At 45.5% G+C, this 15,080-nt stretch overlaps 1 protein-coding gene across 1 annotated transcript in view; it reads right to left on the bottom strand.

The window, feature by feature from the left end:
* Nucleotides 1-15,080, bottom strand: part of KSR2 (kinase suppressor of ras 2) — a 427,400-nt gene that overhangs the window by 339,992 nt on the left and 72,328 nt on the right. Inside the window, exon 2 of the mRNA XM_088827840.1 lies at nt 3,493-3,633. Coding sequence (XP_088683966.1) covers nt 3,493-3,633 — 141 coding nt within the window. The remainder of the gene's footprint in view (nt 1-3,492; nt 3,634-15,080) is intronic.

The following is a 15,080-nucleotide window of genomic DNA, read 5'->3' as shown; positions in this document are numbered from 1 at the left end:
CCGTCTATGGGGTCACACAGAGTCGGACACGACTGAAGTGACTTAGCAGCATCAGCAGCAGCAACTACCTGTCTGTCTCCCCATCCAGCTCCTGAACTCCTTATGGGCAAGGCTCCAGTTTACTCATCTTGGATGGCTCTCCATGCCTCCTACCCGGCTTGGACTGCACTGACTTGCCGCAAATCCAGGGTAATCTCAGAGCAGAGCAAACCGGACAGCCCCAGTGTCCTGATGGCTGGTCTCCATTCCCTGCTTCTTTTTTTCAAAGCCACATACATTCTAGGGTTCAGACTGGGGCTTCAGGAGCCCTCAGGGGAAATGGGGGCTGGAACCCTGTGGGTGGTTCAGTGCTGTCAATGAAACAGGGTTTGTGTCTGAGCCCGACTAGAGGCATGATTTTGCAACCTAAGACAAAGTGGAGCGTTGCATGGAGTAGGGGAAAAGGACACCTCTGAAAACATGGGCTGGGAAAAGAAAAGGAAGATTCCCGAGTATAAATGTGTGGGTCAGATGGCCCTTCACCACTGTCCACAACCTCTCCCCTCCCCCAAACCGTGTGTCTCTATACACTACAGTACGGACACACCTCGAAATTTGTCAATTTCTATGTTTATGTATTCACAAAAACTAGACTTCACATTATAGCACTTCATGATAACCAATGTTTTTACGTATTATTTTTATTGGGAAAGAAAGTTTTAGATATCAAAGGATGGCGATTCCGAGGCACTACTGTGGAGTAGTTCTGCCCTCTTGTGGCCACATCTATGTATTACAACAGAAAGATGAACACCACATCGGCACAAAAAAATCTATTAAAAAAAAAAAAAAAGCTGCCAGGCAAAAGCTGAAACCCAGACAGTGCCTTTCCAACTCACTGGGTCAGGGGTGGAGAGAACAGTAATGAGTCACATAGAAGCTTTCTCAAATAGGGACTGTTACAGGGGTAGCGCCACTTTAAGAAAGGTGATGGACCAGGATCTGGAAGTATTGATATAAAACGAGATACATTTAGAAGGGATGATTCACAACATAAAAGAATTCTCCTCTTTGCCGCTAGAGTCACTTGCGTGTTTTAATCTTATTATGTATCCTCCAAAATACTCAATTTACACTAAAGTTTATAGCTCACACCCACACATTACAAAAGGAAGAATGACAGAAAAAAAGGCAGAAGGCTTTAACATGCTTGAGCCAAAAGAGGAGAAGCATTTCTGTTGGATATAATAATAATAAATGAAACAGATGTAACACCACATTAAGTGCTTTTCGTGGATTTTCTTTCAAGGTCACAAAGACCACATAAAGCAGGTACATTTACCATCATCACCAGTCTGTACATAGGAGACTAGAATTCAGAAAAGTCAGACCACTACCCAGGGTCACCCAGTAAGTTTGAACCCAGGCAGTCTCTCGGGAGCTTTCTCTAAAGTGCCTGTTCCTCCGCAGAAGGTGGCCCTCTTGTGGACATATGTGGGAGTTGCAGAGAGAGACCTGGAAACCCAGCTGCATCCACACCGCCTGGTGGATGGCCTTGGACTTCGTTTATTCCAACAGACTAAGGTGACAGCCAGAGCTCAAGCACCTGCAGCCCAGGTAAATGTAAATGAGCAGAGCTGCAAACTCGCCTGCGGTTTCCTAAGGGAAAGCAGAATTCGGTTCACTGACACCAGACAAATTCAGTTCTGTATGTCAGCAATTCCAATTTTTCAAGAGAAGTCGAAGACCTGGGTTTTTTATGCAAACTCTTTCAACTTTTACATATGGGTTCAAAAATAATTTTTCAGACAAACAAAAAAATCTGTGCATCAGATACAAGATAAGATAGAAGGCCACTAGTTTTCAACCCCTGACGATTAGTCTCCATCTTATTCGCCTCACTTGATAAATAAATGGTCCCAAAAGCCTCTGAAAAGTGTATACAGGGTCAAGCAAATAAAATGTACTGCTCGAACTTTTATGAGACCTTTCATTTGAAGGATATTCACAAGAAACCACCATCCTGGGAATGACACTAAGAAACACAGACGCATACGCCATCTGGTGCGCAGGCGCAAGATGGTGTTGGCGGGGATGGAGGGGATGGGGAAACGTGGGCAGGTCCTGCGTCCCCAGTTCAGGACTGTTAGATGTGGTGGGTTCAGGCAAGATCACATTGACGACGAGGTCTAAAAAAAACAAAAGGCAGAAGAGGATCTTTCCTCCGAGAAGGAAGCAGGGAGTGCCTTGAGAAACAGCACTTGGCCCTGCAGGCAAGGGGCACACCCAGCAACCCCTCTCCCCTGCTCAGAAAGGCCCCCATATCAGGAAAACAGGGAGAAAGCACCGTGCTTCCCACCTCATCCTCTGGAGTCTGTCTGAGCTGGCTCTTCCTGCTAGCACAATCCTCCCACTAACTAGCAGGGCAAGTCCCTCCATCTCCCAGCCTCAGTTCCTTGCTCTGTACGATGGGGTAACAGCCGTACCAACCTCAGAGGTCATCGTGACGGTCTGAACACTCTCCAGAGCTGAGATCCTGCGTGTAAAGCCTTCAATACTATGCCTGGCCCTGAAGATTCAATGAATGTGGAAAGGTTCCACGCAGTCACTGATAATAGTGGGGACCCAAGATCCCAGAGGGTAAGGAAATCTCACCACACTTGAAACCTTAAGGATGTGGTCCACCCTGGAGGGTGGACACAAGACAACAGGTGTCTTGGTTTTGTCACTGGAAAACCCATTACTTCCTAAGTTTTCAACAACAGCAATGACAATAATAACAATAATAGTAAGTTGCCATTTCCTGGGTACAAATAGGTCTCAGACTATGGGCTGAACATTTTACACAGATTATCTCATTTTATCACATCAGCTACTTAAGAAGAGGAGACAATCGTTACCCCATTTAACAGAAGAGAAAACTAATGTCTTAAGACCGTGCTGCCTGGTACAGTGGCCACTGGCCTCATTAATGAACAGTAAATACAATTAAAAATTCAGTTCCTCAGCCGCATGCACTGACCACAGCTCCAGTGCTCAGTAGCTTACATCTGGCTGCTGGCCACTGCATCAGGCAGCACAGATATGAAATATTTCCATCATAGTGGAACATTCTGCTGGACAGCACCGATCTAAGAGGTAAAATGATTTGACCCAAGTCACCAAGCGAGTCCTTAAGTGGCAGAGCTGCAGAGGGTCTACCTGACTCTAGAACCACACTCTTTCTTTCTTTGGCTACACCGTGTGGCATGTGGGCTCTTAGTCTCCTGACCGGGGATCGAACCTGTGCCCTCTGCTGTGGAAGCACGGATCCCTAACCGCTGAACCACCAGGGAAGTCCCTAGGAACACCCTCTTGCTGACTTCATTCATTCAGAGCATCAGAGATGCTCTGTATTTTCATCCCACACATATTCAAGTCCTACTATGTGAAAGACACAGCCAAAATCCCACTGCCTGAGGGGGCTGGCTACCAGCTGGTAAGGGGCATGGGGCAGGGGTCGCCTTCAGTCACCTCAAGGACTTCCTTCCGCACGTCGACGATCCGGAACCAGTGCCGGAGCTGGGGGAAGCCATCCAGCTCAGCGTTGCGTTCCTGCAGGGCGACCTTCTTTTTGCAGGACAGCTGCCGGCTGAAGTACTTCACCAGCTTGCTCTGCAGAAAAACACAGAGGAGAGCAGAGGGCACGGCTCAGAGGTATTGCCACAGGAAGACAGGCAAGTATCTCCCCAGCGTTCCCGCCCACCCCAACTTCATCCAACTCTATTTTAGAGACCGTTCAACTGCAGTGAGACCCAGTTTCCACTCATGACCAACTGTGTTGGTGAAGATGGACACACAGGCAGGTTCCAATATTTTGCCGGGGAGCGAGGCGTGTAAAGTTCCCGCGTAGTGGGAATATGGGACTTGGGCTGTATCCATCCACTGCACAAATTCTTTGACCTTCACAGCTGCACTTCTAGGAACTCCTCTCTCAGACCCCCCATCCTATGGCAAATGCCTGGAAAAGGATACTTCCTACACGTCTGTTTGCAGTGGCGAAAGATTGCAAACACCCCAAGGGGCCATACGTAGGAGACTCTTCATAAATGAGGATACAGGCCCACAAGGAGCTCTATGCAGCTGTAGAATAAAGCGAGGAAGCGTGCTATTGTACTGAGATAAGATACGCTAATAAATTAAAAAAATACTCTCTCATTCATGTGGGAAATTTTACAGTTGTAGATATTTGTAAATGCAGACACTCTCTGGAAGGATCTCTAATCTTCTAGGGAAGGGAAGAAGGAGGATGGGTAGCAGACGTGAGCGGAACCTTTGTTTAACTCATTTTATATTATTTCAATCTTAAGTCACATGCAGATACTCACAAATTAACAAATACTTTTAAAATGAGATGGACCCCGGTACTTCCCTGGTGGTTCAGTGGTTAAGACTCCATGACTCCACTGCAGAGGGACCCGGGTTCCATCCCTGGTTGGGGAACTAAGATCCTGCATGCCCCTCGGTGCACACAAAAAAATAAATTTTAAAAATAAAATGAGATGGACCTGAACTCATGCTTCTAGAGGGATGCCATGGCGTGAAAAAGGCAAGTTTTTTACTGCCTATTTTGTAAAAGCTAACAACATTAACAAAAGAAAGGCAATAGCATGTATGAGCAGAGAATAAAGTGTGCAAGACACACACCCCAGCCTGCTAAGTTGGGATGGGGTGACAAAAAATGGTTTTGCGTTTCTCTACATATTTTTGCTTTGTTTCAATAGTTACCCAAAGCATATTATCATCTTTGTGATGTAAAATCTATTTAATAAAGATAATTCAATGAAACAAAAATAAGAATCTTTAGGTATATAAATGCCTTTGACATTTCAAAGTACCTGTCAACCAATATTTATCAAGAAGACAGTCCTGGAATTCTGTTGTTGTTTAGTTTCTAAGTCACGTCTGACTCTTTGTGACCCTATGGACTGTAACCTGCCAGACCCCGCTGTCCATGGAATTCTCCAGGCAAGAATACTAGAGTAGGTTGCCATTTCCTTCTCCAGGGGATCTTCTGGACCCAGAGATCGAACCCACATCTCCAACATTGGCAGGTGGATTCTTTACCGCTGAGCCACCAGAGAAGTCCCCTGGAATTAATTCTAGGATCACATAATTTGGAGCAAGGAATGACAGGAGTGGGCGTGTGCTTCTGTTCAGCTGGTGAGCACTGCCCCTCTTTTGGTAAAGACCGTTTGAGTCTCTTTTGGGGGGAACCTTCCTTCTTTGGCTCCCAGTTCACATGGTTGAGATGAGGCTGGGCTTACCCACCCACCACACCTGGGCTGCAGGGCGGCCTGGTGACTCAGGCCTGGCCAGAGCACTGGGATCAGGGATAACAAGGGAGCCAGGCTGGGCCACGGAAAAGCCTCCCCAGGCTCCCTTCACAAGAACTCAGAAGACAGCCCTCACTCCCCTCTAGAACTGTCAGGAGGGTGCCAGAGACGCCAGGAGCTGCTGGGGCATTCCTGCCGCCTGACACTGAAGCCCATTGGAAGAAATCAGAAAAGTGGTTTTTAAGCTAACATTAATTTTATTCACCTTACTAACAAAGAGAAAGTTGCCATTCTTGACAAGCCCACATTCCATTGCAATGACAGGCACCATAATCACATTAATAAGCCAGCGTACCTAGAATACCTGTCATCTGGAATCTCAGTTTCAAGTGTTACAATAGAAAATGTCCAAAAGAATGTCTCTTTTCTCTAACTTATTTCTGAATGAATAGGGTCTGACCTACTGAGAACTCAGAGCCAGGCTCTCAGCTGAGACATCTATAGAACTCTCCTGTCTGTCTTTTGTTTTGCTCTATGACTGGTTTAACAGTTATCTTTACACAGGTACGGAAAACCACACAGAAGAAAAACAAACAAACAAACACTCTGACGCACCCCCATCGTTCCTGGAGTACTTCCTTACTTTCTAGCACAACAAAGTTTTCCAGGTTCGTCTTCTTTTCCTGCCCCAACCCTGGAATCAGTCATTTCTCCAAGGAGTCTTGGTTCCTCGTGGTATTCAGAAACCAAGATTTGGGTACTCGGTGAGATCATTGACATTTCCAGTCCCCTCCATAGACAGCCTAGGCTCCAGAAGTATGTACAATGCATGCATGGATATGCAGACACATAAATATCACGAGTCTGCACTTGCATTGATTTTGCTATCTCTATGTATAGCTGACTGATACCTCTAATCCCAGGCAACACCACAGGGTTTCTTCTAGCATTTCCCCTCCCCACGTGTGATTCACTCTTCTCAGACAGCGAGGAAAAACAATCCCCAATATATTTATTGGCTCCATCTGCTGAATTTAGTTAATTCCCCAACTCCACCAGGCTACTGCCCCGCGTGGGTGCTGCCCTAGGGAACCCCAACCCCGCGGGGCTGCCTTCTCTCCCTGGTTCTGCTGCCTGCATTGTTGTTGTTGTTTTTTAAACTGAAGTATACTTGATTTTCCATGTTGTGTTCATTTCTCCTGAACAGCAAAGTAATTCACTTAGACGTATATACATGGAGCTTCCCTGATGATTCAGAGCTGAAGAATCTGCCTGCCAATGCAGAAGACATGGGTTCGATCCCTGGGTCAGGGAGGATCCCCTGGAGGAGGAAATGACAACCCACTCCAGTATTCTTGCCTGGAGAATCCTGTGGACAGAGGAGCCTGGTGGGCTACAGTCCATAGGGTTGCAAAGAATCGGACATGACTTAGCAACTGAGCATGCATGCACCCACGCTACATATATACACACACACACATATGTATATATTCTTTTCCATTATAGTTTATTACAGGATACTGAATATGTTGGTGTATCGCTATGTCATACTACAGGACACTGTTGTTTATCCATTTCTATATATAATAGTTTGCATCTGCTAGTCCCAAACTCCCGGTTCATCCCTCCCTGCCCCACCCTACCCTTTTTGGCAACCAGAAGTCCTCTCTATGTCTGTTTTGTAGGTAAGTTCATTTGTGTCATACTTTAGATTCCATACACAAGTGATTTCATATGGTATTTGTCTTTCTCTTTCTCACTTACTCCACTTGGTATGATAATCTCGAGGTCCATCCATGTTGTTGCAAATGGCATTATTTCATTCTTTTTTGTAGCCAGCAATATCCCGTTCTATATATGGACCACAACTTCTTTATCCACTCATCTGTCGATGGACATTTAGCTTGCTGCCATGTTTTGGCCATTGTACACAGTACAGCTATGAACACAGGGGTGTGTGTATCTTTTCGAATTACAGGTTTGTCCGGATACATGCCCAGGAGTGGGACTGCAAGATCATGTGGCCTGCCTTGCTGTTGTTTGTGGCATGTTGCTGTTGTTTCAGGTCTTGACATTTGCCAGTGGACTCTCAAATCCCAAAGTCAGGCCCTATCCCCAACAGTGCTTTGGTTTCACACATTGAGAAGTGGATGTTAGTGAGGTTGACTTAATCTCAGTCTCAAATGGCCAAAACGGTTCTTTCACTGGCCACATGTAGCTAACTGAACATTTGGGGTATGGCTAGTGTGACTAAGGCATGGAACTTTAAATTTAATTTAAATTTGAAACGGAAGTCATGTACAATATTTTTCTGTTAAACATAATTTTATTGTAATGATAGAGCCGCATTTTACTTTAACCTTGAAATTTTAGTGTCTGAATTGAGGTATGCTATAAGTATAAAATACACACTATTGAAGACTTGATAGGAAAAAAATAACAAAATATTTCATTAATATTTCTACAAGGATCACATATTTCAATGATATTTTGGATACACTGGGTTAGACAAAATGTATTATTAAAATGAGTTTCATCTGCTTATTAATGTGGCTACTAGAAAATTTTAAATTATACATTTGGCTCACATCTGTCACTCTCATTATAGTTCTAATGGACAATGCTGCACTAGGGTTTCATCCTAAAGAAATAATTAAGGATATTTATGAGGTCTTGCTCCAAGTGGATAATAGACTTGAAAGATTGGAAACCTTCCAACTTTTCAATGACAGAAGTCTATGTAAATAAATTACAGTGTATTCATACAATGCCATACCATTAAGATAATGTATTAAATATGTATGTGTAACATTTGTAATGTATAAATAATATATTAAAAGATTTATAAAGCTATATGGGTATAGATGCATACAAAAAAGCCTTGGGAGAGCTTCCCTGGTGGCTCAGAGGTAAAGAATCCACCTGCCAATTCAGGGGACACAAATTCGATCCCTGATCTGGGAAGATCCCACATGCCACGGGGCCACTAAGCCTGTGTGCCACAACTATTGAGCCAGTGTGCTAGAGCTTGGGAACTGAAACTTCTGAGCCCATGTGCTGCAAATACTGAAACCTGCATGCTCTAGAGCCTGTGCTCTGCATGAAGCCACACCAGTGCAATGAGAAGCCCATGCACGAGAGAGTAGCCCCCGCTGGCATCAGCTACAGAAAAGCCCACGCAAAGCAACCGCACAGCCAAAAAGAAATAAAAACATTAAAAAAAATTTTTTTAACCCTGCAAAATATATAACAAAATATTAGCAGCAGTGAGATTTCAAGTGACCTATTTTTTTTTTCCTGTTTGCTCCTCTGTAGCAACATTAGAAAATACAATGTGTATGTATTGCCTGCTTATCAATAGAAAAAAATGCTTGGATAGCATTAGCGGGACCGTGGCTAACTGATACACCACCGCATCAACTCATGAAAATCTGACTTTGTCCCCAAAGCCTATCTCTGATGTCACCTTCTCCAGCAAGTCTTTATCAGTTCCTTCCTGGCATTTTATTTGTACAAACAGTATTATAAACTTTATTACTGTTTTCCTCACATCATAATTGGTGAATAGTGAAGATACAGAATCTTCATTAAAGGATTAAGGAACCCTTTGCAGATTTGGAAGAATAAGTGAAATAAGCGTCAGGAGGAGAAGGGGACGACAGAGGATGAGGTGGCTGGATGGCATCACCGACTTGATGGACATGGGTTTGGGTGGACTCCGGGAGTTGGTGATGAACAGGGAGGCCTGGCGTGCTGCGGTTCATGGGGTTGCAAAGAGTCAGACACGACTGAGCGACTGAACTGAACTGAAGTGTTAGTTACTCATTCGTGCCCGACTCTGCGACCCCATGGACTGCAGCCCACTAGGCTTCCCTGTCCATGAGATTTTCCAGGCAAGGTTACTGGAGTGGGCTGCCATTTCCTTCTCCAGAGGATCTTCCCAAACCAGGGATCGAACCCGGGTCTCCTGCACTGCAGACAGATTCTTTACCGACTGAGCTACAAGGGGGCCTATAAGCCCATAAGCATCATTGCTATTTGATAAAAATTGCATCACTGATAAAAATGAAAGTAGCATGACTGAGTACTTCCACGTATTCTTGCATGCATCCTGTCAGTGTTTCCCCACATGCCCCGGAGCTAGGTGCTGTTAAGAGCTACACTTTAAAGATGAAGAAACGAGGCCCAGAGAGATTAAGTTATCTGCTCCCTGTCACACAACTTAAGTAGAGGCCAGGGATTCAAACCCAGTCTGATTCCGAAGACCCAGTGTTGCAGAAAGGATAATCTTATTTTAATTATTTAATAAACACATCTATATATTTTCCTCCTAAAGGAGGAGCTCGAACATTTCACACAAAGACAAAGCTCCTTGTAACCACCCCTTCTCATGCTGGCCTCCTTCTCCATGGAGAAAATGGGGTAACTATTGAGATTCGTCCGGTGTCCCTCATTCCAGACCCTTTCTATGTACATTCACATACGTGCTAGTGCTCAGCTGCTTCAGGCATGTCCGACTCTTTGCAACCCCATGGACTATAGCCCACTAGGCTCCTCTGTCCATGGGATTCTCCTGGCAAGAATACCGCAGTGGGTCACCATGCCCTTCTCCAGGGGATCTTCCCAACTCAGGGATCGAACCCGTGTCTTCTGCATGCAGGCAGATTCTTTACTGTTGAGCCACCTGGGAAGCCCTAGTTTCCATAAATGTACATACATGTAGAAACTCTGCAGTGTGGTTTGATGGGTAGGACTGTTTGTTATGTTGTTGTTTTATTTCCACATCAATTATATCATATTTTTTCACTTGGTAGTAAGCCTCCAGGATCTCTCCCTGCTAGTTCATACTGATCTACCTCTTTCTTTTTAATCTTTTGCATGAGGGATTTTTTTGATACCAGAGTCAAAAGTCCATGATGCAAGCAGTTCTGGGATGTCTGCTGAGGGTGTCTTTGTCGGCTCCCATAAAGCGTTTTCGGGACTAATGGCCTTGAATGTAACCACTATTCACTGAATACGCGCAGTGTGTCCAGTGCTGTGAGATAAGTGCTTTGAATATGTTTGTTCATTTTTAATCCACAAAAGAATGCTAACTGTGAGACTGATGTTCTGAGCCCATTATGTGAATGAGAAAACTGAGCATCAAAAATGTAAAAATGTTAAATCACTTGCCCAGATCCACAAAGTTACTTAAGTCAGGGAACCAGGGTATGATCCCAAAGCACCCTCTTTGCCAGGATACTGAACTATGAGTTGTTCATGGGTCCTTCCCATCAAACAGGAAGTCCAAAAGTTGGGCATCAACCCCACAAGGGCAGGGAAATGGTCTCACTCATCTTGGGAAACCCACTGGCTGTTGTGGGAGAAGTACATTTCTAAATTCCAGTTCTGAGGCTTGGATAGTCATATCAGTTCCCCAGGCCTCTACTTTCTTATCTGTGAAATGGGCATATATCACCTTTTTTCACATGCCTACTGAGGCATCACAGGAGATAATGTCTGTACAGAAGACAGGCTGAGCCCCCCACCACACACACACACTGTGTCTGACTACTTTGGATTCTGGAGAGGTGTCTCCAGGGTCACCCAGAGACTGGACCTACACCTGCCCAGAAGCCAGAAGCAAGGAACATCCCCACTATGATTCATTAGAAGTGGGGAGAGAGATGTAGGATGCAGATGGGGTGGGGAGAGTCGGGTTGGAAGACAAGTCCAGGGCTTCCCCCAGAATTAAAGAGGAGCACAGATCACCTTTCAAGGAAGAGCATGGCTGGTCTAAGCAGGGAAGAACCCAGGGAACTGCCCCCAGTGTGAGGTCAGACTGGGCAAAGAAGACGTGGCACCTCCCAGATGGGGGCCCTGGGGCTCAGCAGCTCTTTCCACAGGGCCCGGGGCGGGTGGTTAAGGACAACCAAGGCTGTTGGCTAAAGGGGGCTCCCTCTGAGCCAGATGCTGTGATAAGTGCTTTTTTACGAATTACTGATTTAATCCTCATGACAACATCGCAGCACAGGTTCAATCACTGCCCAGCTCCACAACTGAGAAAATCAAGGCCCAGAAAGGTTAAATAACTGGCCCAAGGTTACTCAGCAACTAAGTGAATGAATCAAGATTTGAACCCAAGTCTAACAAACTCTTATTTCTTGATGACACACAAAGAGTGCTATGATCTACTTGCCAACAGCAATAATACAACAGGGACAGTATAACCCCATTTCCTGAATATAAAATGCATGCACAGACACACACAGAAGACAAGAAGGTAATACGCCAAAATGTTAGCACCTGCATCTCTGGGTTGTTAAAGGTGGGACTTACTTGTTCATTTCTGTACATGTGTATCTTGTAATTTTTCTGTAAGCCTTAGTTATCTAAATAATAGCTACAAATGTCATGAAAATCAGATAGTTGCCAAAAATAAAGATCTGGGTCATTGTTTAGCCATTTCAAATTAAATAAAATTTCAAATATATACATAATATATAAATAAATATAAAATTTATATTTATGTATAAACACACACACATATCCCCATTTTACAGATGAGGAAATTGAGAGCCATAGAGCTTAACTGGCCCTCCTAAGGCACTGGATAATTTTACAAGTTAGTTCCCTCTTTCCCTAATTTCCTGACCATATGCCCTGATTCAGACATTCTGATACAAGGAATCTAGAGAAGGCCCAGGAATCCACAGAAATGCAAGCATCCCCAGGATTCTGAGGGTTAGGCAGGCTTGAGAAACATCCATCTCCTGTCTGAATTACGTAATGAAATCTGGTTGCTTCTCAGACAAGCTTAAGCATCCAGGTTCTTTCTTGGGCAACAAAACCAGGGCTGAAAACCATTTCTAGAAGCCAGGTTGCAGCACCCCTGCCAGCAGTGCCCTTTAAGGGCTGTGGGCGCAGCTGCACAGCAGGCTTTTAGCAGCAGCTCGAGGGAGGAGTCCACAGGAATCCAAAGAGCAGGCTGCGCAGGTCCAGGCCTGAAGGGGCTCCCCGCGGGGCCGAGGAGACAGCCGGGCAAACACAATCACCACAGTCATGGGGCAAAGAACAGGAGCAGAAGGGCAGCCAGGGTTCAGCAGAAGCACCAAGGATGAAAAAAATCACAGGAACAGCCTCTCACAAAACAGTGTTCCAAGATCCCAGGATGGTACAAGTGGGAATTCCACGTTTTTCCTAAGAGAAGTAAGCCCTCTCATTCATTCATTTAAGATTTTTCAGCTATTCTCTAAATACAAAGAGCTTGGGAGAGGGGTGGGATCCAAGATCAGTTACACCCTCCCTGCCCTAAGGAAGGGCCATTCAAATATGGGAAGGCCCTGAAGGCCAGCCCCCTTCAGGTAAGGACAGAAGCTGAGAGCATTTAGACATTTTAACAGAGGATGAGATGGCTGGATGGCATCATCAACTCAATGGACATGATTTTGAGCAAACTCCGGGAGATAGCGAAGGACAGGGAAGCCTGGTGTGCTGCCGTTCATGGGGTCACAAAGAGTCAGACATGACTGAGGGACTAAACAACAAGACATTTTAATGGCTATTTGACAGGGCAGTTTTTTGTTTTGTTGAATGTGATAGTTTCGAAGTGAAGCGTCCGTTTTGTTTGGGGTTTGGGGCCCATTTCATTTTTCTAGTAAGTATACAATTTTTATCATATTTTTATAAGAGTATTGGCTCCAAGGTACCAGGAAAGAACAAAGCTGATCCTTCCCCCACACAAGGTGTGACAGGCACTTGACCTCCCCTTGGGGAATTTTCATGGATTGATCTCAATCTCCCTACACCACTAACTAAACTATTTTCCAAGATGATTCTAAAGATACTGCCTTATAAGAGCATCAGGACAATGCTGAAGCAGGTGTTGGGCTGTTATTAATGACATTCTACAAATGGTGAAACTGATGCTCAGAAGCTTGGGAACTATGTCGAAGCCCATCACTAAAGAAGCATGAGGGTCAGGATTTGAACTCAGGAGCTAATTTCCAGTTTGGCTCCCTCTTCACCATAACACTCCACCAAAGGAGAAGGTTCAAATCACCTAACGTCGAGGTTGTGAAATACAATTAGAAAAGGGCCTTGGTATGGCCTCATCCTGCCAGGTGTCCTAATTTCTTTTTAGGTCACCCTCAATTTAAGTCCATGCAGAACCGAACTGCAAAACGTCCAAAGAAATACCATCTTTAAGTGAGAAACATTGGGTTCATGGAAACAGCACATCCAAACTGAGCCCACCACCTGGGGCTCCTGTACTGTCTGGTACAAAATAAGGTCTTGGTGGGCCTGGGGTCAGAAGGATCACAGGACTTGGGAGAGTAGGGACGGGCATGTGTTTCCCCAGCTTCCCACCAGGGGGCAGCCTGGCACTGTCCACAATAGACGGAATAATTTCTCAGACCTTCCTGGATTTCAGCATCTTCCGTGCCTTATTACAGCACTTGGTATTAGCATGATGATAAATTTAGCAGCATAAACAACAAAAAAAAAGTTTAAAGTCAAGACATGTGACAGAGCTATAAATAATCATGTCTGAAATCTCTAATGTGAAAATGGGTACTTTTCACTCAGAATCTAAACCAAGATAAACCCAAAGACCCATGAGTAAGCCCCTGGGGTTTGGTTTGCTGGAGTTCAAACCTTCACCACTCAGATGCTTTAAAAAAATACACACAAACAAAACAAATAACAACAACAACGAAAAAAAACTAAAGCAAAGTCGGGGGACGGTGGAAAGGAGTGCAATACAGAACAAGGATTTGTGTGGTCTTTCACAGGGGATCTCCTGCGAACCTCATGGCAGCGCCCATTTTACACATGAGGAAACTGAGGCTGAGGAGTGAGCTATAACTGGCTTTAAAATCACACGAATGAAGAGGCAAGCTCCAGAGCCCATTGGACCCCTTGGGGCTGCCTGTCAGCAGCCACCCGTATTCCTGCCTTCTCTTTAACAGGAACCGGCTAGCTGTGGAGAGCTCAAAGCACTAAATCCGAACTGTTCGTGTCTTCCCACCGCCCAGAGTTCTTTTCCTCTGGCGTTAGACATAAATGGCATCTTCCTGTCCTCTGGGTGTCATCCCTTCCCAACCATCCCCCGATGTCACCGTCACAGCACCCTGTTTTTTTCCTCAGGAGCACTCAGGCTATCCCACAAATTATCCTGTTTACTGGTTTCCATGGTTACCTCCCTCCCCCCCCCATCATCTCACACACGCATCAGAATATCAGCTCAAAAGAGCACTGGCTTTTGCCTGTCTTTCCTCCCAGCGTTCAGATCAGTGCCTGGCAATACAAGACATTTTTCTTGGTCGTTCTATGAACCAGCATCATTGACGGGGGAGGGGGGGTAGTGCCGAGGCCTCTATCCAGAAATCTCAACTCCTTTTCCAGCGGGGGCTGCACGTTCAGAACCAGGCCAACCAGGCCCTGGCTTTGCGGCCCAGGCTCTCTAAGGGTAAAGCAATCGCCCCGGCGGCCGACGCCTTCCCGCGGTTGCCAGGGCGACCATTGTCATAACATCCCCGGCGCTGGGGGGACCAGCTGACAGCAGAAGAGAATTATTTGACTCGCTAAACGTCTCAAGTAACCGGCCATTTGCATCCGCAGGCAAATCCGCTACTGAGGGCTGGAGGCCCAGGGAGACGCACCCTTCCTCCTCTGCCAAACTGGATCCCAATTAGAACAGGATTCCACCGGCCGAGGCCAACCTCACGCACCGGTCCAGCTCGGGCTCCCTCTGCCCACAACTGCCCGCTGCCTCGGGTTAAAGTCCTCAATATTCATGGTGGC

Source organism: Moschus berezovskii, chromosome 19, assembly GCF_049115385.1.
Source record: "Moschus berezovskii isolate FMDL1 chromosome 19, NW_MosBer_1.0, whole genome shotgun sequence".
NCBI classification, from domain to species: domain Eukaryota; kingdom Metazoa; phylum Chordata; class Mammalia; order Artiodactyla; family Moschidae; genus Moschus; species Moschus berezovskii.
Note: the sequence above shows the minus strand (reverse complement) of the source record. Positions and strands in the feature narration are given on the sequence as shown.